The sequence below is a fragment of the Cervus elaphus genome, chromosome 20, assembly GCF_910594005.1.
Source record: "Cervus elaphus chromosome 20, mCerEla1.1, whole genome shotgun sequence".
Taxonomy (NCBI): domain Eukaryota; kingdom Metazoa; phylum Chordata; class Mammalia; order Artiodactyla; family Cervidae; genus Cervus; species Cervus elaphus.
Genome location: NC_057834.1, coordinates 55,742,753 through 55,768,545, shown reverse-complemented (window position 1 = coordinate 55,768,545; position 25,793 = coordinate 55,742,753). Strand labels below are relative to the sequence as shown.

At 45.2% G+C, this 25,793-nt stretch overlaps 1 protein-coding gene and 1 long non-coding RNA gene across 2 annotated transcripts in view; one reads left to right on the top strand and one right to left on the bottom strand.

Moving 5' to 3' along the window:
- Positions 1-10,063, top strand: part of LOC122678084 — a 13,856-nt gene extending 3,793 nt beyond the window's left edge. The window contains exons 2-3 of the long non-coding RNA XR_006335995.1: positions 5,306-5,312; positions 10,054-10,063. This is a non-coding gene — a long non-coding RNA (uncharacterized LOC122678084). The remainder of the gene's footprint in view (positions 1-5,305; positions 5,313-10,053) is intronic.
- LOC122678083 (oviduct-specific glycoprotein) lies at positions 4,380-25,793 on the bottom strand. The gene is made up of 11 exons (XM_043878559.1): positions 25,705-25,793; positions 16,647-16,676; positions 16,055-16,259; positions 14,818-14,874; positions 13,833-13,998; positions 13,255-13,379; positions 11,334-11,442; positions 11,049-11,234; positions 9,375-9,491; positions 6,226-6,361; positions 4,380-5,224 (listed from the first exon to the last, which is right to left on the bottom strand). Exons 3-11 carry the CDS (start codon positions 16,132-16,134, stop codon positions 4,758-4,760), a joined length of 1,443 nt encoding a protein of 480 aa, XP_043734494.1. The 5' UTR covers positions 16,135-16,259; positions 16,647-16,676; positions 25,705-25,793; the 3' UTR covers positions 4,380-4,757.

Genomic DNA, 25,793 nt, shown 5'->3' with positions numbered 1-25,793 from the left:
TCCTAAGACTTCTCCCAACACCTGTGTCTCTGGCTTCTTGTCAACCCACACACTCCAGGTGCACTCTATTACCGTACTTCAAAAATCTTTGCAGAATGATATTAGCACCTAAGCTGTCTGCTTTCTCACACAAGTAAAACAATGTCTGCAAAGCACAGTGTGATCTCTCAGATGAGTTCTCTCAGATAATCATTTGAATGATTGTCTTGTCTCTCTCACTGATGTTAAAGTCTTGAAGGAACCTGATTCCTGACATACCACCTACTGCCCACAGCACAGTGGCTTCCACTCAAAAAAATCACCCAGAATTTTCCATCAAAGAGGGGAACATTACACAGGCTTCTGTCCCCTGTTAGGCAAAGGTTGCACATCACCTTCTCTCCATGGCATTGGAAGCTTTGGTATATTGCTTATCTAAGTATTTGTTACCACTGAGTCCTTTGGTTATTATATGGTGCCATTTTTGAGGGCTTGAAAACTGAGATGTGTGAGGAAGATGCAAGGGTGAGGCTTTTATTTTGCCAGCAACGAACTGACTGTATGATAGTGAAATCATGGAATTTAGCCCATTCAGAGTGGACATTTCCAAACTGACTCTAGGACTTCACGTACAATGTAACTCTTCAGTTGTTAATTCATAATCATGTACAATTACTAGGGTACAATTATAAGTATTTAAGTTAATGAAGTACTTACAAACCACGGATACTGGGCAGGGGGAAGTAAGGTCTGAAAAGGCTATAACTTTAGAACTCACTGTTATTCTGCCCTCTTTTGATGTGTTGTATCATCCTACATGCAGAGATCAATACAATCCCTCTCCAAAGTCACAATCTCCACTCTCCAGAGATTATAGTTTTCTTTCTAAAGACATTAATGAAAAAATTAGGAAGCTATACTGCAGTGAAAAATTAAGGGTGAGCATCAAAGAAAATCAGCAGAAAATAGTCCCTTATTCCCACAAAGGAGGTCCCCAATTGAGGGTAGTTAAGACTAGGGACATGAGTATGTCACCTGCAGACATTTCCAATAAACTCCCAGCTAATTTTTGGAGTAAAATTTTTACAACTTGAAGACCTGCTCTAAATTCAGGAGCCAAACTTACTGAATTTGAATTGCTGCTTGCTGCATCCCAAAGAAAGCTTTTCTCAGGGTCCATGTTGTGCTAGGCACTGAGCCAGATCCAGGGAAGGCATGGGGCAGAACTGTACTCTGGAGGACAGCATGCTCCATCAAGATTCAAGAGACAGGGCTACTTCCCTGGTAGTCCAGTGGCTAAGATTCCCTGCTCCTGATGCAGGGGGCCCAGGTTCAGTCCTTGGTCAGAGAACTGGATCCCACACACCACAACTAAGTTCACATGCCACAACTCAAGATTCCGCCTGCCATAACCGAGACCCGACACAGCCAAATAAATAAATATTTTTTTAAATAAAAGACTTTAGAGATGGGGGTCTAAGTTCAGCTCTAACATTCTAAGTATTCCTTCTCACTGTTAACTTAGCCTCTACCCTCAAGAAATGTCAAAAAATAAATCCATACCTCCAGCTGTTAAGTCAGAGAGGGCAAAATACCAGGTGATTTGCACACTGTAGTTCAACAAGCCTACACAATAATACCAAGAGTTATATTGGATCTTGTCAGCTCCAGCAGCCTTTCTTAGGAATTCATACTTCTTTTACTTCCATTTCCTTCTAGAGAGGCAAACTGTGTGTTCCCTCCCCCACTTCTGGTTTCAGTGTGGTTTCAGGTTTTAGACCCAGTTTTGGAGCCTCATTCCCCTCATCAGAAACAATGTCTGATACCAGGATTAGCCCCTGACCCTCAGGAGGCCACCGGAGTGTTTCTTGAGATTGACGTGGAGCTATCAAGTATTCTTTACACTGGGAAGATATTGTTTTGAGAATTGCATCAGCAATTGATCAGATGAAGAAGACTATTTGCAAAATTAAAGCAAATAAAAGGAAGCAGAGATTGAGTGTTTGTGTGTGTGTGTAAAAGAGAGAGAGAGATCCAACTCTGCTGACCACCCCCAGGCAGGTACACTGGGGTAAAACAGAAAATGAACATTGTTTCCTCAGGCTCTGACTTCTCAGTCTGACAATTATTAGCATCTCACTTTAAATTTTGATTCTTTCATAAATTTCTATCCCTGCTATGCAATTTCCCAAGGACTGTGTACCACCCCAAAACCCTTTGAGGTGGATGTAGTAATGGAAAGGACTTTGGAGACATTTTCCAGGAAGATAATATGTGGTTTCTAAACAAAAAAGAAGGGTTTGCACGGATATGTGAATGGCCAAAAGGGCAAATGTATGGCAAAGACAGCTATTTACCCCCAATATCTGTCCTTACTGCTATATATTTCATAAGTATAAAAATCCTAATAGTTACCTCAGCTAAAACCAATATTTCTCAGGTTTCATGTCAGAGTGAGTTCACTTTCAGAATAAATTCACAATAAAACACGTAACGTCAACATTGAAGTCTCCTCTTCCCTTTTACCTGTAACCAGTACAGGTAAACCTTGACTATCCACTGATCTATGTTGTGAAATAGATGATGAAGCTGGAAGTCCCAACCAATTTATAGCTAAAAGATAAGTACCAGGAAGCTTATAAGTTAGAATTCTTTTAAACACATAGATAAGTATAAACTTCCAGGCACATTTTCTTTGAACAAGGCACATGCAGAAAAGGGGACAGAAAAAAATCACGAAGATTCATCAGAAATATTTATTGTCCATATAGGAGCTAGTGGGAAAATCTTCACCTCTCTTTTCTACTCTAAGAATGTCCAATTAAATATACAATGCCTAACCTTTAAGGAGATGAGTGTAGGGTTTATACAACAAGTAGGAGAAATCTGATGATTCAGTGTCCAGAATGGAATGTAACCCATCTCTATTCCATCAGACCTTACTGCAAACATGGAACCCTTTCATCCAACTGCCCTATCAAAGCACATGCATGCATGCGCACACACACATACACACAAACACAAACATCCAATTTTAGACGTTTTAGCTTTTCTTAAACAAAGTAATATGGAATTTGTTATTGCAGCAATATCCTCCAATTTATTTATGCCTCCATGTGTCCACTTGGATAATTCCCTACCATTCTACCTCTGGGCTTGGGCATTTGACTTGCTTTGGCCAATGGAACAATAGTAAATATGCTTCAAGAAGAGAGTTAAAAATTAATTGCCTGTTGGAGCTTTCTCTCTTGCTCTCTAGTAACAATGAGACCACAATCTTATAAACTAGCTGGTTGAAGAATGGGAGGTCTTGTAAAAAGAGACCTCAGTCAGCCCAGCTGAGGCCACGACAAACCAGCCAGCCCACCCCAACCCACTAGCTAACTGTAGATGCCTGAGTCATTCCCACCAGGACCAGCTAAGACCAGTACAGAACATACAAACCACCTAGTTCTTCAATTTTTTAAAAAATGAATTCTTCAAAAAAAACAAAAACACCTAAACACAGTCTAAATTACTAACCTCTAGAATTATGAGCTAAATAAATATAATAGCTGCTTTGTAAGATACTAAGTTTTGCAGTTGGTTTGTTTTGCAGTATAAACGATTTGTGATATATGCTGTGGTGATATGGTCCTAGGGCCATGTGTCCACACATGTGTGGACATATTTTAACGAGACCTTTAAAGTTTAGGAGGTGTACTTCCAAAATAAAAGGTAACACTGGTGGCAGATCTGACACTCACTAGCATCATTGTTTCCCAGAAGGGGAGGGCAGGAAATTGATCCTGTGTCTATACTGACTTAGCAGGGTCAATCATGCCCAGAAAAACACTTCATAGGTGGACAACAGTGTGGAGAACAGGAACTGGGGTTTGTGGAGGAGACCCAGGAGGAGTATGCAGGTAACTTAAAATATATCTGCGTCTTCCCTCCATCTCCTCTTTTCTTTTCTTTCTTAGTTTCCCAACCAGGGATCAAACCCATGTCACCTGCACTGGAAGGCAGATTCTTAACCAGTGGACCACAAGGGAAGTCCCCCCTCCACTACTTCTTGTGGAGAGAATAGGTGAAGGTGTTTTATCAGAGATAACTAAGACTTCCAAAGTAGGGAATATAACTGGAAGAGACCACTCCCTCCTCCTTTTCTCAGCACCCTTCAGCAATAGGGAAAAGTTCTCTAGAGGACATTTTGGCTCTGACCATCAGTGAAGTCAGCAGTGTTCACTGCAGAGACAGAAGCACATAATCAACACTGGAAAATATCAGGGTGGGACAGACCCAAATTCCCTCCTTCCAAAAATTACAGGAGCGGAAAATGACCTTGAAAGAAAGAAACTGACAATTCACGACCATGGGTCATTTCAAGAAAAGAACTTCAGAGAACTCAGACAGCTTCTTATGTTTTCAGTTTATTCAAGAGAGAAGAGATTAACTCACTATGACATGGGGCCTGTTTGCCCCAAGCATGATGCATGAATGGCTGGGCATAGGCAGCTTCTGTCAGGGGACCAAGAAGAAAAGATAAGGGCTTCCCCAAGCTTCTGCCAGCAACAGACTTTGGGATCCTTTATTCACACCAGAGTTTCCCAAGTTTCTTTACAGAGAGGACTCATTGGAAGTGTTATCAAGTCGTCCAAAGAATGAGTCCATCAGTGGGAACAAAGGGGTTGTCAAAAGCAAGAGGAGTATATCCTGGGGCCAGAGGGCAGCATCCACTTTACAGCTTGTCTGAAGACCAAAGTAACCCACCAGGGAGTCAGGGTCCACCTCAGAGGTCAAAGTGACCTCTCCAGAGTCTCAGCCTGCCCATCTGGGGTGACTGTCATCTTTCCAGAGAGGGTGGTCACCTTCTCAGGGACTCCAGCCTTCCTTCCTGGGGGCGTGACCATCTGTCCAGTCTGACGGTGCATGGGACCCACAGCTATCCCTCCAGGTCTCACCGCCAGATGGCCCACAGTGGTCAGGGGCTTCTCTCCAAGGCTCTCAGTCTTCCCTTCTGGAGCAGCAGTGAGCCTTCCAAAGGACAGAGGGGTCCTTGTAGGGGTCGCAAGCCAACCTCTGGGGGTTATGGTCATAGTTGCAGACTTTCTATGAGTCTCAGTGGCCACAGCCTCTCCTCCCGGGGGCAAAATGCCCAAACCAGTGATCAAATCCCTGGTCATAGTTGGCATTTCAGGGCCAATTCTTGAAGAATTCACAGCAGTTGAGAACCAAAATTTTGGTGAAGGAGTTGAGCTGAACTCTAGAAGAAATCAACAGAAAAGGGTGAGACTCCTACATCTTCCTTCCCATCCTGTTACTGGCAGAACTAGAGCTGCTTCAGGGCTGAAGTACCAACTCCCAAACCAGAACCAGAGGATTTCCAAGTGCATCCACTTGTTGACACAGATAAAGTCTCCGCATACAGAAGCCTGGCTCCCCTACTTCAACATATCAACATGATCCCAGGCAGCCGTGGACACTCAATGGGGTTTGCCGCATTTCTGGTTGAGGGACCCCAAACAGAAGTCTGCCAGTTCTCTAAGCTTAAGCCTTTGCTTTGATCTTTGCACCTTGAGCAAGACCTTACCCCGAAGCCTATTCCTAATCTGTGGAATCCACAGGAAGAATCCTTTTGTGTCCCCCTTTCGGGAAGCACAAAGTCCAGGCTGAGTGCAAGGAGGTTGCCCTAGAAAGCATGTTGTGAAGAATTAAGTTGGAGTTTCATTTCCACTCCTGTCTAGCTGTTTTATCTTTCTGAGCCCTGGTTTCCTCACAAAATGAGGGTTATAGACTGTCTCCAAGGAGGCGGCAGCTCCAAGGCAGCTCTAGCATGCCAGGTTCCATCTCTGAACTGCCAGGGAAGTCTCTACTGTCAAAGAAATATCAAGAAGAAACTTAATTTCTTTTTCTGGTGTTTGTTGCATGAAAGCAAGGAAAAGAAATACAGAGATAAACTGATATGTATTGAGTGTTCACCATGAGCCAGCATGCTTTCATTTCACATCTCATTTAGTTTGTATAATACTGTCATAAGTATAAGGATTATTTCCATTTTGTAGATGGGAAAAAAAAGATCAGAGAGATCAAATGGAGCATGCATCCAAACCAAGATTAGAAAGCAGACTGGCCTGGCCATCAAAGCTTATTCTCTTCCTTCACTGTCATTTTGCCACAACAAAACCTTTAGATCTTACAGAAGGGACCCACCCAGTGGCTGCTTGTGCAATTGCCAACCCCAGCTTCCAAGTCATAGCTACTCACCATCATTCACCAGGAGATTATTCAACGTGTGGACAAGGGGGAAAGGGCCAGTGCCGCAGAAATTGCCCCTGACATCATCCAGGTCCAATGTCCACACCATGGCCCCCCCAAAATGCTCTCTCTTTATGAAAACTGCCTGAAAAAAAAGGAGTGGTCAGTGAACCCGCTGTTCTAACCATCCTCCAGACAGTACAATGGCAAAATCAGATGGACTCTCAGAAGGCAATACAGCAGGATGGTTAGCCACATAGCCTGTCTTTGAATCTAGCTCTATTGTTTATTAGCTATGGCATCTTGAAAAAAAGTTACATAAACTTTATGTGTCTTTGTTGCTTCCTGTGTAAAAAAAAAAAATGGATAATAACGTTTCCAACATTTTTAGGATCCAACGAATTCCTACATGCACATGTTACAACATGGATGGAAGTGAAAGACATCATGCTAAGTGAAATAAGCCAGTTACAAAAGAACAAATACTAAGATTCCACTCATAGAGGCTCTTAGAGTAGTCAAATTCATAAAGATGGAAGGTAGAGTGGTGATTAAGAGGAGGTGTGTGAGGCAAGAATGAGGAGCTATTTAATGTGTGTGGAGTTTCAGTTTGGGAAGACAAGAAAGTTCTGGAGAGGGATAAGTGTGATAGTTATACAACAATGTCAATGTACTTAATGCTATTGAACTGCAACAAAAAATAAGTAAAATGGTGACTTTTATGTTATGTATATTTTGCCACAACTTGAAAAAGAATTTTTTTAATCCCACATGTAAAATATTTGGAGCAATACTTTGCACATAGTAAATGTTCATAAATGTTAAGTACTGTCTGACTTCCCAAACTGCTAATTACCATTATCATCATACTAAACAGTAGACATTGCTTTATATTTTTTTAAAATCACCTCAGCATACCTCATGCCAAAATGATGCTATAAAGGAGGAATGGAACAGATAATATCATATCCTTTTCACAGATAAATAACATAGTCTTTTGTCCATGATTTTTTAAATCACAGATATAAGTAAAAGGCAGAGTTTAGACCCCAAACCAGGTTTTATCATTACTTTGCCAGCACTCTCTGTGCTGGAGGAAAAGGCAGACTCATATGCAAACAGCTGCATGACTTGGTAATGACTTGGTCAAATCAGTTGGCTTCTTTCTGAGATTTAATTTCCCCAAATGTAAAATAAGACAGCAAAGCCTAATTAATAAGTTTGAAACTGTGAAGATTCTGAGATTTTGTCCTACTTCTAAGCTAAACTGGGCTTCTCACATGCCACTAGTGGTAAAGAACCTGCCTGCCAATGCAGGAGACGTAAGAGACTTGGGTTTGATCCCTGGGTCAGGAAGATCCCCCTGGAGGAAGAAATGGCAACCCACTCCAGTATTCTTGCCTGGAGAATCCCATGGATAGAGGAGCCTGGCGGGCTACAGTTCATAAGGCCACAAAGAATCGGACATGACTGAAGCAACTTAGCATGCACGCATAGGCTAAATTAACCTGTTTGTTTTATATGTACATACACGCACACAGCAGATCTCCAGATCAAAAAAGTGACCATTTCTACTCATGGTAAAAAGTCAGATTAGCACCTGGAGTTTGCTCTCCACTCTCCAATTATCCACTGGTTGTGAAGGCAACCAGATATTCACCTGCATGTGCAGCAGAGTCTGCACCACAGGAGAAGAACCCCACAGTTACGAGTCTCAAGCTGACATAGGAAGCAGGCACATCTTGCCCTCCTCCCCTCTAGAGAGACCAAGAGTTTGGCTCTGGAAAGTAAACAAGGCCTCTCGGGGAAGGAGATTTTACAATCCACGCAGGTAAGGAGATGACTCTGGGGGAGAGGGGAGAGGAAACTTTCTGTTTAATTATAGCTGGTCTGTTTGCTTTACTTGGAATGCCTGGACAGTGCTGGAACGCTGAGAGATCCAGGGATTACTGCTTCCCAGTGATTACCTGCAAGGTTTCTTTCAGCTCTGAGATTCTGTGATGAGAGCTCTTAATTATGCTCACGCTGGGCTCACGTCCACCTCTAGCTTGGTAAGGCTCTATAATTGCCCCTCAAAGCAAGGCCACCCTGCACTGCTGGCTTCTGGCTTTCCCCAGCAGTGGGATCCAACCCCCTCTTCTGTGTCCTATGGATCATATATTTAATTATACCCAACTGGATAATTCCAGGTCACTGACCTTTTTTGTGTCTTCTGTTTCCAAACCACAGAGTAAGATCCTGGAAGCTGAAAGTCATGCTCTCTACCTTTCCTCACAGCGGGTCTCACCCAGGATTAGAGGAAGTCACAGTGACTCTTCATGATAACTGCCATATTACCTCTGCTTTATATCACAAATGTTCCCCAAAGAACAACCAACACCAGCCACTTCTGCATCACTTATGAGAGGAGACACTGTGAAATCCCTCCACTTATAAGCCCCCGACATCCAGGCAGTGACAGGCTTCTGACAACTGCTCATCATCAGTGGCCTCTCCTCCCAAACTTCCTAGTCCAGACCCTTATCATCTCAGATGTGCACACCTGAAGTGCCACACAGATTACAGTAGGATCACAAAGGGATATACTGCAAGCAGTTTCCAGATTCTTTCTAAGACCTGATGAATATTCAGGGTTGGAACTAAGAATTTCTACATCTATTAACTCTACATCTAATCTAGATGACTCCAAGCAGAGGCAGGTTAGGGAAACACTGGAACACGTCTTTTCTGTTTTAATTCACTATATAAAAAAAAAAAAAAAGAAACTTGCCAGGTTCAACATCATAGACCACTGTTGATATGGGGTGCAGTGGTGGTCACGATTACTAAAGTCTAAAGATTTCAAACTCACAAATCATATACCTGGCTCAGAAACCTTATTTTGCCTGAAAATGCACACAGGATGAAGGCCAAACACCTTCATCAGCATTCAAGTGTCTACATAAATCCTCCTTTTTAAAATAAGGCGATTGGGGTAGGTTTGATTAGGAAGCTCCAGTTAGATCAGGTATGCCTAAAACTTATCTAATATAGTCATTCTCACCTTCATTCTCCATGCAGTACACACACACCTATACACACACACACACTGTACAGACAAGGGCCTCACGGAAGCCAGAGGAAAACTATGCTGGAGCAAGAAAGGACCAAGGTCTTACCTTGTAACTGAAGCTCATGGCATCATCATAGCCAACCCACTCCTTCCCCTTGAAGGCATATGGGACATACTGATCATCAATCCAGCGCTTCTTCGCTCTCCGGACAAAGGAGCAAATCTGCCAGGAAGATCACCAGAGTAGTTCTGTGAAGTGCCATGGAGGGAAGCACCAGCAAGGAAAAAGAACCCAAGAATCCCTCACCAGGGGGTGAGAGGAAGGCGGACCAAAGAGGGGGTGTGGAAGCCACTCACAAAGGACCTCCTCTCTATTCCAAAAAGTCCCTACTACTGTACATTCCTTCCATGACATCTGTGATGGATAAACAAAAAGAACACTAAGCAGTGGGGGATAGCCTTAAGAAAACAAACCAGGGTTTGGTAAAATCAATACCAAACTACTACAGGAACAAACCTGACCTTTGACTAAACCTGTTCCTTTCTCAAAGACTTTTTATGAATAAGTATCTCCTCTGTTCACTGAAACCAACATAAACCGCCCCATCTAGGCAGTTATCAAACTAACTTTTGAATCTATAATAACTGTAAAGGCCTGGTAGGCAGGGAGAACTAGGTTATTATAATCAAGAAAGCACTGAGTGTGGATTGGGTACCCAGCCCTGAGCTGGAGACCATGTGCTACAAAGATGTGGACATATTCAACTTGGGCTGTAGAAGTTAAGGTGTAAAAGCTTTTCCTTTGGGGGTGGGGGTTGTCATTAAAAGTTTATCAAAATCTCTTTCATGTAATGTCCTCCAAGGACACTACCCTCAACTATGTCATCACTCATAACCATGCTTCATTGGATTAGCAGGAAAACATCTTCAGGAGCCAGGACAGAGCAGAGATTGGAGAGACCAGCACCTCCACTACCACCACAGGGAAATATACAGCTCGCCCTCTGGGGTCTGCTGTCCTCTGCCTAGAAGGTCCTTCCCATCCATCAGGATTCTGACTGTGCTTCACAGCTCTGCACAAAATTCACCTAATCTAGATCCTACAGCCAAGCAGTCCATGCCTCTTACTATCTTCTACTGTGTTTCACATTGCCCTGGGGCCATGGCTCTTTCCTCCACTGGAGCAAGCTTTGTTGAGATGGGGATTAGGGGGTGGAATTGAGGTAGAGGAGAAGGAATCTGTCATGGGGGATGTCTTTGAATCGTTTCAGAATAATCTACTAGTGAGAAGGAAGGAGTCAGGGAGAAGAAACAATATTGAGAAAAAACAAGATTGGCCAAGAGTGGTTAATAACTGAAGCTGGGTGAAGGGCATTTGGGAATCAGGGAATGAGAGGGTGTTATATTATTCTCTTACTTTTGAAAAAAAAAAAAAAAAAATATATATATATATATATCTTGCAAATATTAATTAGGTTTATTTAGGTCATATAGTAATTCAGGATTGACTTAAATATTATTTTAGAATCTCCTAAGGAGTGAAATATCTGTCCCCCTCCATTCAGACTCCACCCAGTCCCTCACTTCTTACAAAGGACTCAAATAACTTTCCCCAAAGAAATGAGAGTATCCCAGAGAGTGGATGTCCCTTACCGCAGCAAACCATCTCCTTGTCCTATCTCTAGCCCTCAGTCTTGCCTTGGTCCCTTGTCCCTGCTTTGGCCCTGGGCTCAGGTTGGGGAGCCCTAACTCACAGACAGAGGTTTCCCATTCCTGTCACCTCATAATAAGCCAAGAAGCCAGCTTGCTTGGTGTACTTCCCTGGAGATGCTGGTCCCACAGCTTCTGCCCTCAGCTCATTCTGAGAGGCTCTGAGGAGGTGAAAAGTACGTCCATAGGTGGGGAGCCCCATGAGGAGCTTCTCAGGGGGGGCCCCAAGCTGTCGCCAGTAATTCATGGCATATGCCTGCAGGGAGGAAGAACACAACCCCTCCTTGTTACCAAGAGCCACTGGCCTGGCTCAGGGGCGCATGTCTGGGCCGCCTGACAGCTTTCCTTTTCTTACCGAAGATTTGGGGTCTCCAGGCAGAGAGAACAGAGGGCTATTGTGTCCTGTGACCTTTTCCCAGCTTCCATGTAAGTCGTAAGACAAGACGCTGATGAAATCCAAGAGTCTGTAAGGGGCAGGAAGAGGAAGTATGAAGATCATGCTAGCTAAACTTTCACAGCACCAACTAGCTAACTAGCTGAACATCGGCCACCCAACCCCCTGCAGTCTCTACCCATGGGGACTGCCCAAGCTGTGCTCTGCATGTGAGAGGCTGCCCTAGAATACACAGCCAGTGAGGGACAGCGGTGTGCCAGGACCTATGCCCTCCTGAGAGTATCCAAGGGGTCAGACCAGGAAACAAAGTGGACGGGATCAGACCGGGAAACAAAGGCATTCTGGCTGATACAAGTGCAGCAGAGGTCTGCGTAAATAACATGTATAATTAGACAGCATAAAAGTGCATCCATCTTTCTACCATTCCAGGAGCCACTGAAACCCACCTCTTCCAAACAGCTTTCCAGATGGTGAAGTGCAATTGAGCCTTATCAGGTCACAGTGTAGAGGTTAACATGGATCATCTAATTTAATTTTAATCTAGCCAATGCCCTAAGTACCACAATTGCCTCTATTTTAAAATGAAGAAATTGAGGAACTTCCCTGGTGGTCAAGTGGTTAAGAATCTGCCTACCAATGCAGGAGACATAGATTTAGTCCCTGGTCTGGGAAGATTTCACATGCCACAAACCCATGCACCACAACTACTGAAGCCCAAGCACCTGGAGCCCGTGTTTTGCAACAAGAGATACCCACTACAATAAGAAGCCTGTGCGCTGAAACTAAAGTGTAGCCCCAATCACCACAACTAGAGAAAACCCTGTGCACAGCAACAAAGCCCCAGCGCAACCATAAACAAACACGTAAAATAAAGAAGTTAAAAGTCAGACAGTTACCTAATTTGTCTAAGGTGACCCAGCTTGGTGAAGATGAACTCCCTCCATCCTGCCTGGCTCTAAGGCCAACACTAGGCAACTCACTCCACTGGGGTCCACCTCTCCTGCCTAACCACTCTCCATGGAAACCACTCTCCCTAAGGATAATCACACTCAGAAACACCCCCATTCATCTCTTGTGTTCTGCGTCTAACTCAGCTTTCACATCTGTAAATACCTGATTCTTGAGCTTTGAGAAAATTAGTATAGAACTGGCATTTCCAGAAAGTTACATGCTTTCTTGGGGCTTCCCAGGTGGCATCAGTGGTAAAGAAACTGCCTGCCAATGCAGGAGACATAAAAGACATGGGTTCGATCCCTGGGTCAGGAAGATCCCCTGGAGGAGGGTATGGCAACTCACTCCAGTATTATTGTCTGGAGAATCCTATGGACAGAGGAGCCTGGCAGGCTTTATAGTCCATAGGGTTGCAAAGAGATGGATATGACTGAAGCAACTTAGCACGCATGAGCTTTCTTTGACTGATTTTGTGACTTTGGCGTGAAGATCTCTGCTCTGAAAACAGGCCCTGACTTGGCATTCCTGTTTTTGTTTCAGAGGCAGTAGTTGGTAATTCACAAATGTCTCTGATACCAGCCCTCTGGCACTTGGTGTACATGCACAGGGGACTCCAGGAAAACAGAGGCCAGGCCCCTGGATTCACTCCTTGAGGCCCAACTATGGGTAATGCAGATCTCTACCCAAGAGGATGCTGTGTGTCGCCTGGTGTTCCACCACTTCCCTCTGATCTCCTCAGGAAAGCCTGGGCTATAAGGAATAATCATCGTTCCCACCTACGCTCCTGCTAGGCCCACTTCCCACAGGTGTTCTCACAGCAGGGCAGGAAGTCAAAGCTCCAGGACAGTGCTGGGCACCTCTGGGTTCTGAGCCCAAGATGCCTTCTTCCCGCCAATGCATCCCCCCCAACACCAAAGGAGCACCCACTCACCTGCCCAGAAGGCGTGCATCATACGCTTTCCGGATGACATGCGGGTCCCCAGAGACGGCAGCAGACAGCAGCAGCCTTGGGCGCATGGTGAGCCGGGCCTCATTCTTGAAGGCCTGCAGGAGCTCCTGGGAAGAGAGAGGCAGATGAGAGAAATGGACAAAGCAGAGTCGAGTCGGGGAAAGCAGGAGTCATCCGGGAAACAATCTTCTGTAATAACAGAGCCCCTGGAGCCAGGAGAGTCAGACACAGGCCCTGCCCACAGGTTCCCGAGAAAGGGAACATGAACCAGTGTGCTAAGGCATTGAGCAGAGGGCTGGCTGCAGGCCCAGGAGCAGAGTTCAGACAGCACGCCTGAGAGAGGCCAGGAGATGCATGGAGAAAGTGTCACTCAGGCTGGAGGGCTGGGGCCAGGCCAGTGGTGACAGAGGGAAAGGCCTCCACAGGGCTCCTGCTCAGCAGCCCTCTGTCCACACCACTCTTCTGTCCAACCCTGGTCTTAGACTCCTCCTGTGCCCAGGGCCCAGACATGATCAAAATAGAATTATTTCTGGATTCGGGATCTGCCAAGCCAACCTTACCTCAAGTAAGAAGACAAAGGTCCAGCGGTCACGTGAGGGGCTGCCTCTGAGTCCAGGGTACAAGAAGAAGAGGTCCAGACCATCGAAGCCATGTGTCCTCAGGAGGGCGATCACTGAATTGACAAACCTTTCCCGGTTCGTGAATGTGGACAGCATCGTGGTGAACCTGCAGGAGGGCCAGGGGTGAGGCCAGGAGTGCTTTCTGCATAACTGTGCTCCCCCCAACCACTCTCCTGCAAGGCTCTTTGGTTCATGTGACTGAGGAAAGGAAGGCAGAGCTTTGAAACTCTCAAACCCTCTTAAAGCTCCACCAAGTCCTGGACTTCAGGCTCCAGGGAGGATTTGCAAACCACACCTGCCCCTGCCAGATGGAAACAACACTCAGCCCGGGGTGGAGACAGTGGTTCAGAACAGCCCTGCCTTTGAAAACCTGGTTACTCCTGGCCAAGCACTGACCCTCTGCCTAAACAGATAAGGGGAGGGAAAATAAGCCAAGGGCAAGAAGTTCCAGAAAGATCTCTGAGCTAATGGGCCCATAAGGTGGCAAAGAGGGCCAGGCTCTGACCAGGGGTTCAAGAGTCTCTGCTCTTCTGTTTATTGGCTGTTTGATTGTTTTCTACTTTTTGCAGTATTTTCTCTTCCATAATGAAGACACTATTGGAAAATCTTTAGTATAGTAAAGCAGAACTTGAAGTAATTTGGAGTTAGTCCTGCATGCAGTGATTAACCAGATTCAGACTTAGGCAGGCCTGGTTCCATTACCTGATCATCACCCGAGCTGGTCATCTCACAGGGATACCTGGGTGAAATATGGTAAGTTCCCTAAGCTCTCACTCGTGCTTTTTTGCCTACAAATTTGGAATGCAAACAGCCTCTTCAATCCTTTCCCCTATCAATCATGAGATAATGAGTGTAAAGCTGGCCTGCTCCCCACCGCATCACCATACCCCCACCCCAGAGAGAAGACCTGACGGCAGAGACTCACCTCGAGGTGCCGAAGTTCCACCCCCCAATGGACAGCAGTGTTTTCAGCCCCCTGTTCCTGTGATGAGGGACAGAGTCGGTGAGCTGGGTTCTCATCAGTCATTTGGGGAACAGTGAGAAGTAGTGGGGATGGGAGGAGGGGGAGGGAAAGGGGGCAGCAGGTGGAGTAACCTAAGGGAGAAAGGAGCAGAGCCCAAGACGGGGAAGAAGGAAAAGAGACAACAACCAACCCCCATAAAGGTCATCACACCCAGGACTCCAGGTTGTCCAAGCCCCCCAAACTCCAAAATCTCACGACATTCCCACAAAAAGGAAAAGAAAAAGCAGCCTAAATTTTCTCTTCACTCACTTTCTTGGTCAACAAACGTTTATTGAACAATTAATATGTGCCTCTGACTGCTTTGGACTTCTCTGGTAGCTCAAATGGTAAAGAGTCTGCCTGCAGTGGGGGAGACTCAGTTCGATCCCTGGGTTGGGAAGATCCCCTGATGAAGGAAATGGCAACCCACTCCAGTATTCTTGCTGGGAAAATCCCATGGACAGAGGAACCTGACAGGCCTCAGTCCATGGGGTCACAAAGAGTCAGACACAACTGAGCGGCTTCACTTTCACTTTTCACTTTCTGACTGCTCTAAGGTGCTTGAAACACAGCAGTGAACAGATGGACAAGCTCCCTGCTCTCCTCTCTGGAGGCTGTGCTCTAGTGACATGGATTTTCTTTGCCCTTCTACACCCAAGCGTGCAGCGACAGACTCCCCCGGGGAGGACGTCCCAGGAGGCCTGGGGAGAGAACACTGAACACCAGCTCTCTGCTGGGCACTGACCCAGCCACTGGTGTACAAAGATCATAGACACCAGCCCTTCCCTTGGGGCTCATTTGCAGGTGACAAATGGTAATGAAACACTAGCATTTGTGAAGCTTTTGTGACACGCAGCTCTCTCCGAAGCACTTGAAACTAGAATCCTGAGCACTGGGCTTGAAGGGGGAGTTGGGGGTGCAAGGCAGAGAAGAGAGAGGAGCATGTTCTAGGCAGGAACACAGCAGCCCCAAGGACAGGGAGGCAAGGATGAGCTCAGAGTGTTGATCAACAGGGAGCTCCCAGAGCAGGGACACTACAGAGAGCCCTTGACAGGAGGAGGGACACAAGGATCAGAGGAAAGGTGACGACTAACAGAAGAAAAGACTTTACTCCTCTTTACCTGTAAAATACAACCCCCAACAGACACAGTGAACACACCTCTCCTTGAGCTTGTTGAACTCTGGGTAGAGGATTTTCTCATCCTGGGGATCCTTAGGAACAATCTGATTGTTGTTCATCGAGGCAAAGGCAAATACCAGGTGGGTGCAGAGAAAGGGGTCCAGATCCCGGGGCAGGATCGAGGCAGGGCCGGGCCGACTGAATGCCCAGTTGGTGAAATAACACACCAGCTTGTGGGCAGCACCTGGCAGGGGACAGCAGGCATTATTGGTAGAAACCAAGTGGAGATGGAGCTCAGCATCCACAGCAGCGTGGACACTTCTCTAGAGGCCAGTCCACTGTAACCCCCACCAAATACATCCCCCCCAAAGCTACACTGAGGGGAGGTCCCCCCCCCCCACTGTCAGGGTCCCCCGGGGAAAGAACGCCTCATGAAAGCCTGGTCAGAATGGATCCAAGAGTCTGGATCCCGGCACAGAGAAGACCCAGCAGTGACCGAGAATTTGCTGCTGAGCTGCACTGGGTCAATGATCCCCGACTCAGAGCCAGGGCGGGCACGGGGGACACTGGACTTGGAGCAGTTCTCAGTGGACACTCTCCCCGGCTCTGGAGAGGACCACAGTTTCCTCACCATCGTGGTGTTTCAGCACGAGGAGCAGCCCTGCAGGAGACAAAAGAAGAAACACACGCAGATTCACGGGTACACCCAGAGTGACACACCCCAGCTCACCCTCCAGCTCCCACAAATGCAGACACACACACCCTTCCCTCCTTCCTCTTCTCTACACTGAGCAGGTGAGGCCAGATCTATCTAAGCTTCTTTCCACTCCAATATACTCTACGTGTAGACACACAGGCTTTGCATAGGGACAACCATGGCACTGAAAGTCCCAGCAAGGTTCAGGCCGGTGGTTCTCAACCCTGAAATTGTTAGTCACTCAGTTGTGTCCAAATCTTTGTGACCCCATGGACTGTAGCCCACCAGGCTCCTCTGCCCATGGAATTCTTCAGGTAAGAATACTGGAGTGGGTAGCCATTCCCTTCTCCAGGGGATCTTTCTCATTCAGGGATTGACTCTGAGTCTCCTGCATTACAGGCAGATTTTTCACTGTCTGGGCCATCAGGGAAGTTTCAACCCCGGATGCTAATTTAAAAGTAGTGATATCCTGGTTCCTCCCTCAGAGATTCTGATTAATTGGTGAAAGGCGAGAAAGGTTGAGAATCACTTCTCTGATCACTTCTCCTTTTACTGTGTCCTGTCCCCCTCTACCTTATCCGTGCCCCCAAGTCCCAGGATGCTCCTTGGGTAACAGTGAGACAACAAGCTTATAAAGCCTGGTACCTCTTGAACTAAGAGACATTGAGGGGCTGGGACCCACCACACTCACCAACCCACAGCAGCAGCTTCCCCATCTCTGTGGTCAGACAGCTGCAGGCCTAGGGCTGGAGCTCCTTTATATGAGATTCCCCAGGTACAACTTTGGGACAGCACTGAGACAGCCCCGCCACACACACACAAAACCAGTGATTAATAGGCAGCTGCCCAGAGTCACAGTGACCCCAGCATCTCCTCTTGTCCCGCCCAGCAGAGCCATAGCTTTCAGATCCAACAAAGGAACAACTCCCTCTGACACTGGCATAGACGGGTGTCCACCACCAGCCCTGGTGAGGGCAGGGCAGTGCTCGGCCCCTCTTCCAGTAATTGAGCCCCACATGGACTGAGTACGAGGAAGAAACACTGAAGGGCTGCAGGAATCCTACTGTTATGAGATTAGTGATTTGGAGGGTTGCGTAGTATAATGTTAAAAAGTCTCAGCTATGCACTCTGCCAGGCCAAAGTTTGAATCCCACTGTCAAAAAGCATAAGTTTTAGCATCTGGGGCAATTAGTCAGCTCTTTGAGCTTTAGCTTCCACACTTATAAAATGGAGGTAACACTTGAACTCACCTCCTAGGGTTTTATATGATTTAAAGAGATAAAAACTGTATGAAAAACTGTGAGTCCAGTGCTTTGCATATATGAGGACTCAGTGAATGGTAGCAGTTATTAGAGATGGCATAAGAGTTTGCCCCCAGAGCAGGGTTCTCAAACTCAAATGCTGACAGGCAGGTAATGTAAATCAGTGAAGAGGATACAATAGTTCACTCTCCAGTGGATCTGAAGAAAAATAGTACAAGTCTAGTAATACACTTCGGCTAACACGAAGCCTCTCCATTGGGAGACATCAGAGATTAGCATGAACAGCCACAAACTTTTGCCTTGCAGTGAAACAGAACCAATGTTTTGGAGGATTCTTCAATTTCTCAAGAGAAGACAAAAATCTGAACTCTTCTATGAGTCAACAATGTCTGAGCCAGTATACGAGCCGATAATGACACTGTCATGAGAGGGGTCACGAACCTAAGAAGTAAACTGAATGCAATTCTGGACACCTAAGAGCCAATTTTTTTTAAATATAGCAAAAATATTAAGGATAAATAAAATAGATATATAAGCCAATGATTTCATGATCTACCAGTTTACTTTTCTGCTAAAAAGGTTCTAACCATGAGTAGGTCCCATATTTCAGTGTCTGAACTCAATCACAAGGACCAAAAATTGAATGCTCTCTGTGTATCCACTATGCTTATCCTCCCAGAGACTCAGACTACTGCTCACCTAATCCACATGCCACTGATAGATTAACTAGATGTCAATATAATAAATGACACTGCAAAGTAACACTGGTTAGTGGTTGAATTCACTTCCTTTCCAGTACGAAGACCAGGAAAGTTTAATTTGTATCAGCAGGTTGCTTGGTTGTTGTTCAACTGCCCAGCCATGTCTGACTCTTTGCAATCCCATGGACTGCAGCATGCCAGTCCTCCCTGTCCCTCACCATCTCCTGAAGCTTGCCCAAGTTCATGTTCACATCCAAGGGACTCTCAGGAGTCTTCTCCAGCACCACCGTGCAAAGGCCGCAGTTTTTTGGTGCTCCAGCTCTTCATGGTCCAGCTCTCAAAACGGTACGTGACCACTGGGAAGATCACTGCCTTGACTATATGGACCTTTGTTGGCAGAGTAATGTCTCTGCTTTTCAAAACACTGTCTAGATTTGTCATAGCTTTCCTTTCCTGCCAAGAAGCAAACATCTTCTGATTTCATAGCTGCAGTCACCTTCTGCAGGGATTTTGGAGCCCAAGAAGAAGTAATCTGTCACTCAGGTCACTTTAGTTGCTCAACCATGTCCAACTCCTTGCAACTCAATGGACTGCAGCACACCAGGCTTCCCTGTCCTTCACCAATTCATGGAGCTTGCTCAAACTCATGTCCATCAAGTTGGTGATGCCATCCAACCATCTCAGCCTCTGTCATCCCCTTCTCCTGCCTTCAATCTCTTCCAGCGTCAGGGTCTTTTCTAATGAGTCAGTTCTTCTCATCAGGTGGCCAAAGTATTGAAGCTGAGGCTTCAGCATCAGGCCTTCCAATGAGTATTCAGGACTGATTTCCTTTAGGATTGACTGGTTTGATCTGTCACTGCTTCCAGCTCTCCCCCACCCCATTTGCCATGAGGTAATGGGGCGAGAAATACATCTATTTCTGCTTTATTGACTATGGCAAAGCCTTTGACTGTATGGATCACAATAAACTGTGGGAAATTCTGAAAGAGATGGGAATACCAGATCACCTGACCTGCCTCTTCAGAAACCTGTATGCAGGTCAGGAAGCAACAGTTAGATCTGGACATGGAACAACAGACTGGTTCCAAATAGGAAAACGAGTATGTCAAGGCTGTATACTGTCGCCCTGCTTATTTAACTTATATGCAGAGTACATCATGAGAAATGCTGGGCTGGAGGAAGCACAAGCTGGAATCAAGATTGCTGGGAGAAATATCAATAACCTCAGGTATGCAGATGACACCACCCTTATGGCAGAAAGTGAAGAAGAACTAAAGAGCCTCTTGATGAAAGTGAAACAGGAGAGTGAAAAAGTTGGCTTAAAATTCAACATTCAGAAAACTAAGATCATGGCATCCGGTCCCATCACTTCATGGCAAATGGGGAAACAGTGGAAACAGTGTCAGACTTTATTTTTCTGGGCTCCAAAATCACTGCAGATGGTGACTGCAGCCATGAAATTAAAAGACGCTTACTCCTTGGAACAAAAGTTATGACCAACCTAGACAGCATGTTAAAAAGCAGAGACATTACTTTTCTAACAAAGGTCCATCTAGCCAATGCTATGGTTTTTCCAGTAGTCATGTATGGCTGTGAGAGTTGGATTATAAAGAAAGCTGAGCGCCAAAGAATTGATGCTTTTGAAGTGTGGTGTTGGAGAAGACTCTTGGGAGTTCCTTGGACTGCAAGGAAATCCAACCAGTTCATCCTAAAGGAGATCAGTTCTGGGTGTTCATTGGAAGGACTGATGTTGAATCTGAAACTCCAATATTTTGGCCACCTGATGCGAAGAGCTGACTCATTTGAAAAGACCCTGATGCTGGGAAAGATTGAAGGCAGGAAGAGAAGGGGAAGACAGAGGATGAGATGGTTAGATGGGATCACCGACTCAATGGACATGAGTTTGGGTAAACTCCGGGAGTTGGTGATGGACAGGGAGGCCTGGCATGCTGTGGTCCTTGAGGTCACAAAGAGTCAGACACGACTGAGCAACTGAACTGAACTGAATGGGGCCAGACATTATGATCTTAGTTTTTGTTAATATTTAGTTTTAAGCCGGCTCTTTCACTCTCCTTCTTCACTCTCATCAAGAGGCTCTTTAGTTCCTCTTTGCTTTCTGCCATTAGAGTGGCATTTTCCGCACATGTGAGGTTGTTGTTGTTTCTCCCACCTATCTTGATTCCAGCTTGTAACTCATATAGCTTGGCATTTCTCATGATTTGCTCACTGTATAGATTAAACAAACATGGTGACAGCAGACAGCCCTGTTGTACTCCTTTCTCAATCCTGAACCAATCAGTTTTTCCATACAGGGTTCTGACTGTTGCTTCTTGACCTGCATACAGGTTTCTCAGGAGACAGGTAAGATGGTCTGGTATTCCCATCTCTTTAAGAGTTTTCTGCAGTTTATTATGATCCACACAAAGACTTTGGCTTTGAAACAGAGATAGATGTTTTTCTGGAATTTCCTAGCTTTCTCTGTGATCCAACAGATGCTGGCAATTTGATCTCTGGTTCCTCTTTCCTTTTCTAAACTCAGTTTGGACATCTAGAAGTTCTTGGTTCACATAAAGCTAAAGCCTAGCATGAAGGATTTTAATCATGACCTTATTAGCATGGGAGATGAGTACAACTGTCCGATGGTTAGCACATTCTTTAGTACTACCTTTCCTGGGACCTGGGATGAGGATTGACCTTTTTCAATCCTGTGGCCACAGCTGGGTCTTCCAGATTTGCTGACATATTGAATGCAACACCTTGATGGCACCATCCTTTAGGGTTGTGAATGGTTCTACTGGAACTCCGTCACATCCACTAGCTTTATTAACAGCAGCGCTTCCTAAGGCCCACTTGACTTCGTTCTCCCAAATGTCTGATTCTGGGTGGCTGACCACACCACTGTAGCAATCTGGTTCATTTGGATCTTTTTTGTACAGTTCTTTTCTGTATTTGTCCCATCTCTTCTTGATCTCTTCAGCGACCTAGGTCTCTACTGTTTGTGTCCTTTATTGTGCTCATCTTTGGGCAAACTGTTCCCTGGATATCTCCAATTTTCTTGAAGAGATCGCTAGTCTTTCCCCTTCTGTAGTTTTCTTCTAGTTTTATACACTGTTCACTGAAGAAGGCCTTCTTGTCTCTCTGTGCTGTTCTTTGGAAATTTGTGTTTAGCTGAATATACTTTTCCCTTTCTCCCTCACTTTTTGCTTCTCTTCTTTTTTTAGCTATTTGTAAGGCCTCCTCAGATAACCACTTTTCCTTCTTGCTTTTCTTTTTCTTTGTGATGGTTTTGTTTGCCACCTCCTGTACAATATTATGGACCTCCACCCATAGTTCAGTGACTCTGTCTACCAGATATAATCCACTGAATCTATTTATTACCTCCACTGCATATTAATAGGGGATTTGATTTAAGTTGTACCTGGCTGGCCTAGCGGTTTTCCCTGCTTTCTTTAGTTTAAGCCTGAATATTGCAATGAGAAGCTGATGATCTGAGCTACAGTCAGCTCCAGGTCTTGCTTTTGCTGACTTGCTGACTATAAACAGCTTATCCATCTTCGGTTAAAAAAAAATGTAATCAACTTGATTTCGGTATTGATCGTTTGGTGATGTCCATGTGTAAAAGTTGCTTCGTATCATGGAATAAAAACAGTAAGTGGTATAGAATGTTTAGGGTGAGGATATTTCACTGAAACTTGGGAAAGCCCGAGGGAATACTCCACCCAACAGAAGCTGTGTCTCCATTTTTTCATCCCTCTTTGCCTGCCTTTATGTATTCAATCAATATTTGTTGAGAACAGGCCAGGTCCTGATAGACATCCTAGGTACATGCTGATCAAGACACAGTTTCTGATCAAGGAGCTTCCAGTCTAGTGAATACATGGATCACATCTCCCAGAGTGTGTGTCTTCTCTCTTGTATCTCTTGGATAAGTGCAATGGGAGACATAAAAGTTTTGCTTCAAAACAGCCTTGCGATCAGGTTCCTGCTCTGCAGTATTGTTAGGTCCTGCCTGCATGTTCAGTGCTGAACTCCATACCTTGGTCTCATATTAACCTGAATCAGGAGATAATTAAGCCTCCTGAATGCAATCCTGGATCAGGTACAGCAGCCTTCACGATTGGCTGGATTACCCTGATGTAGTTCCTAACTCTAGTGACCAAGCTACTGTTTCCTAATTCCTAGCCCTGTGCCCTAAATCTTGTTTCTAGGTCTCTCCTTGGATTTTTCTTTCTGAATTATAAACTGTAGGCACCACAGTTAGTTTCTAGTGCCTGGGTCCTGACTCACTCTTGCCAGGCTCCTGGGGCCTTATTGCCGGCCTTTTAAGACCTCCCTGATGTGAATGCTTGCCTCTTTCTGCTTCTGAGCCGCCTCTCAACCTATCTCCTGCCACCCAGATTCTACATCACTGAGATTTCCCACGAGGTTTGTGCTCTTACACCCAGACTTCTGGCAGGGGGCTGGCTGTTAATCCTGCCCACCATGGAGCCAAATCTGCCTGCCAGCTGAAGCTCCTTCATCTGTACCTGGGCCGGTATTCTGGGCTCCTGTTCTGCTGTAGTGGGCAAGACTCGATCCCAGACCTACCTGTCCCATATCCTCAAAAGTGACTGATGATGCTGAGAAGAATGGCAAGATATAACAATGGATGCCCAGAAGTGACCTTTTCTTCATTCAGGGGTGACTGTGCCAAAGAGTGGGCAACTAAAGCTCTGTGTGTAGGAGATGATGAACAGTGAAACGCTGGGCTATGCTGAAAACCAGCGTGCCATGTCGCTCCAGTCACTCCCGATCCTCCTCCTTGAGTTCCTGCTGGCAAAATACAACCACTGCTTTGTATCTTTACACACCCACCCAGATACTTGGAAAACACTCCTTCCCAGTGCTTAGCCTGTTCTCATGAAATAAGAAAAGACACTTACAAATGTCTTTTAGTTGACCTGCTAAAGAAATTCCACAGCAAACAATCCTTCCCATATTCTACAGCACTCCACTAAATGAGGGCAAGATCACAGATGGGAAGGGCTTTGGGTTTAACAAAGCGTTTGGCAACATTTTTCATGATTTTCATGTGGAAGAATTAGAGAAATATGACTTAAACAAAAGCAACTGGTTGAATAATATAAGAACACAAAGAGTGTTGACTGCAGGTCAGTGTGAACTTGAAAGAGCTTTACCACATCTCTAAAATGAAGGAGATGAACTACAGCATTGTTTCCCAATATTTAATATAAAAGATTTCTGGTTCATTAGGATTTTTTAGTTTAATATTTATGTATTTATTTTAGTGTCTACTAGAAAATGTTTACTATCCCAAAGTCCCATGATTTCATAGATATTACTTGAGTATAAAAATTGAGGAAATTCAAAAAGGAATATTTTAATAAAGTAGTAAAGGTAAAACCTATTCAGTCTCCTTAGAAGTCATTTTGAGAACACTATAATTCTAAACACATCCTATAGCCCAGCAACTTCATTTCTAGAAATTTGCCATATAAATATATCTGTCCCCAAGTAGACAAAGAAAGTATGTTCACTGCAGTTTTATTAATAACAACAAAGAAAAAGCAAAACAAAATGATCATTATTTGGAGCACATCCATGTTACTGCACATCCACGCAATGGCCTCTCTCTTTGCCTTTTAAGCCAGTGTTCTCAACTGGGCAATAATTTGCCCCCCATAGGACATATGGCATTGTCTGGAGACAAGTTTTGGTTGTCACAGTGGAGGCAGGAGTGCTACTAGGACCAAGTGGGTAAAGCCAGGGATGCAACTAGTCATCGTACAATGCACAAGACAGACCCCCACAGCCAAGAATTATCCAGTATTGATAATTAAAATCCCAAGGATGAAACATCCTGGTTAAAGCACAATTGCTTTCATTGTTGCTCCTGTTCTCATTCTTTTAATTCCATCACAAACCAGAGATTAGGTATCTACTCATCCCTTATTACCTTAAATTTAAACAACAGTTTCATCTGTTGCAAAGTGAGCTCTTTTAGTGAGGAGACATGGTCAATTTAACTTTGTAGCCCCAGAACCAACAATGAAGTGGTCTGCCTTCGGAATGAATGGACTAAGAAAAGGCACAGCCAAGGAGCCAAGGAGCACACTCTGGCCTAGAAAGAGGCAGCTGACATTGTTACAGAAGCAGGGCTTATAACAGGTATATTTTACATTACTTGTTTTCATCTCCCCATTTCCCTCCTGCTACTTTATCTGAGGACAGTAATGATGGCTGTTTAGCTTTAAGGTGAAAGTATGGACAAATGAACACTGTTCCATGATGATAAATAGTTGAGGGAACTTTGGGCATCTTTTATGTTGAGGACATGAAATTTTACCTGCATCTCAGACAAGAAAGGACACTAGGGGCAAACAGGGTGGAACATAACAGATATTTCCCAATCATCCCTCTTCCTCCCCATCCTTCTCCACCTTGCTCTCCAACCCTGGAAGTCAGTCTGTTTGGACTATATCCAATTAGCTCAGTAGGCTCTGCTTTACTGAAGGGTAGAGTGAGGAGGAGAGTGAGGTCAGGGTGTTTACTCCCCTGATCTTTCCCAGTGAAGTCACATCAAGGTGATTATATCCCTCCATCGAGAGTCACTGCTCCTCTCAAGGAAGACTGCTCTATCTGACTCTCTCTTCTTCCAGCGTCAGATAACCTCTTCCTGGAACAGCTCCACTGTTCTAGCCCTGGCTTCCTACACTAGCTCTGTGGTTCCCCTATGTGTGTGCGTGCAAGTTCAGTCTCAGTCGTGACCGACTCTTTGCGACCCCATGGACTGTAGCCAGCCAGGCTCCTCTGTCCATGTAATTTCCCAGGCAAAAATATTGGAGTGGGTTGCCACGCCCTGCTCCAGGGGATCTTTTCAACTCAGGGACCAAACCCATGTCTCCTGCGTCTCCTACATTGGCAGGCAGGTTCTTTACCACTGTGCCACTTGGGAAGGCCGTGGCTCCCCTACACCATTCCCAAAACTCTGTAATTAATCCCTTTGTAAATAAACCCTCCTCAAATTACCTTAATTTGAATGTACATCTGTTTTCCTTCAGTTCAGTTCAGTCGCTCAGTCGTGTCCGACTCTTTGTGACTCCATGAATCACAGCACA

Excerpts from the sequence above, each read along its gene's own strand:
- LOC122678083 (XM_043878559.1), bottom strand. The coding sequence starts at position 16,134 with ATGAACAACAATCAGATTGTTCCTAAGGATCCCCAGGATGAGAAAATC. Across the intron at positions 11,443-13,254 it reads GATGCACGCCTTCTGGGCAG|ACTCTTGGATTTCATCAGCG; the intron begins GTGAGTGGGTGC and ends TGCCCCTTACAG. Across the intron at positions 9,492-11,048 it reads GCTTCTTGGCTTATTATGAG|ATTTGCTCCTTTGTCCGGAG; the intron begins GTGACAGGAATG and ends TCTTCCTGGCAG.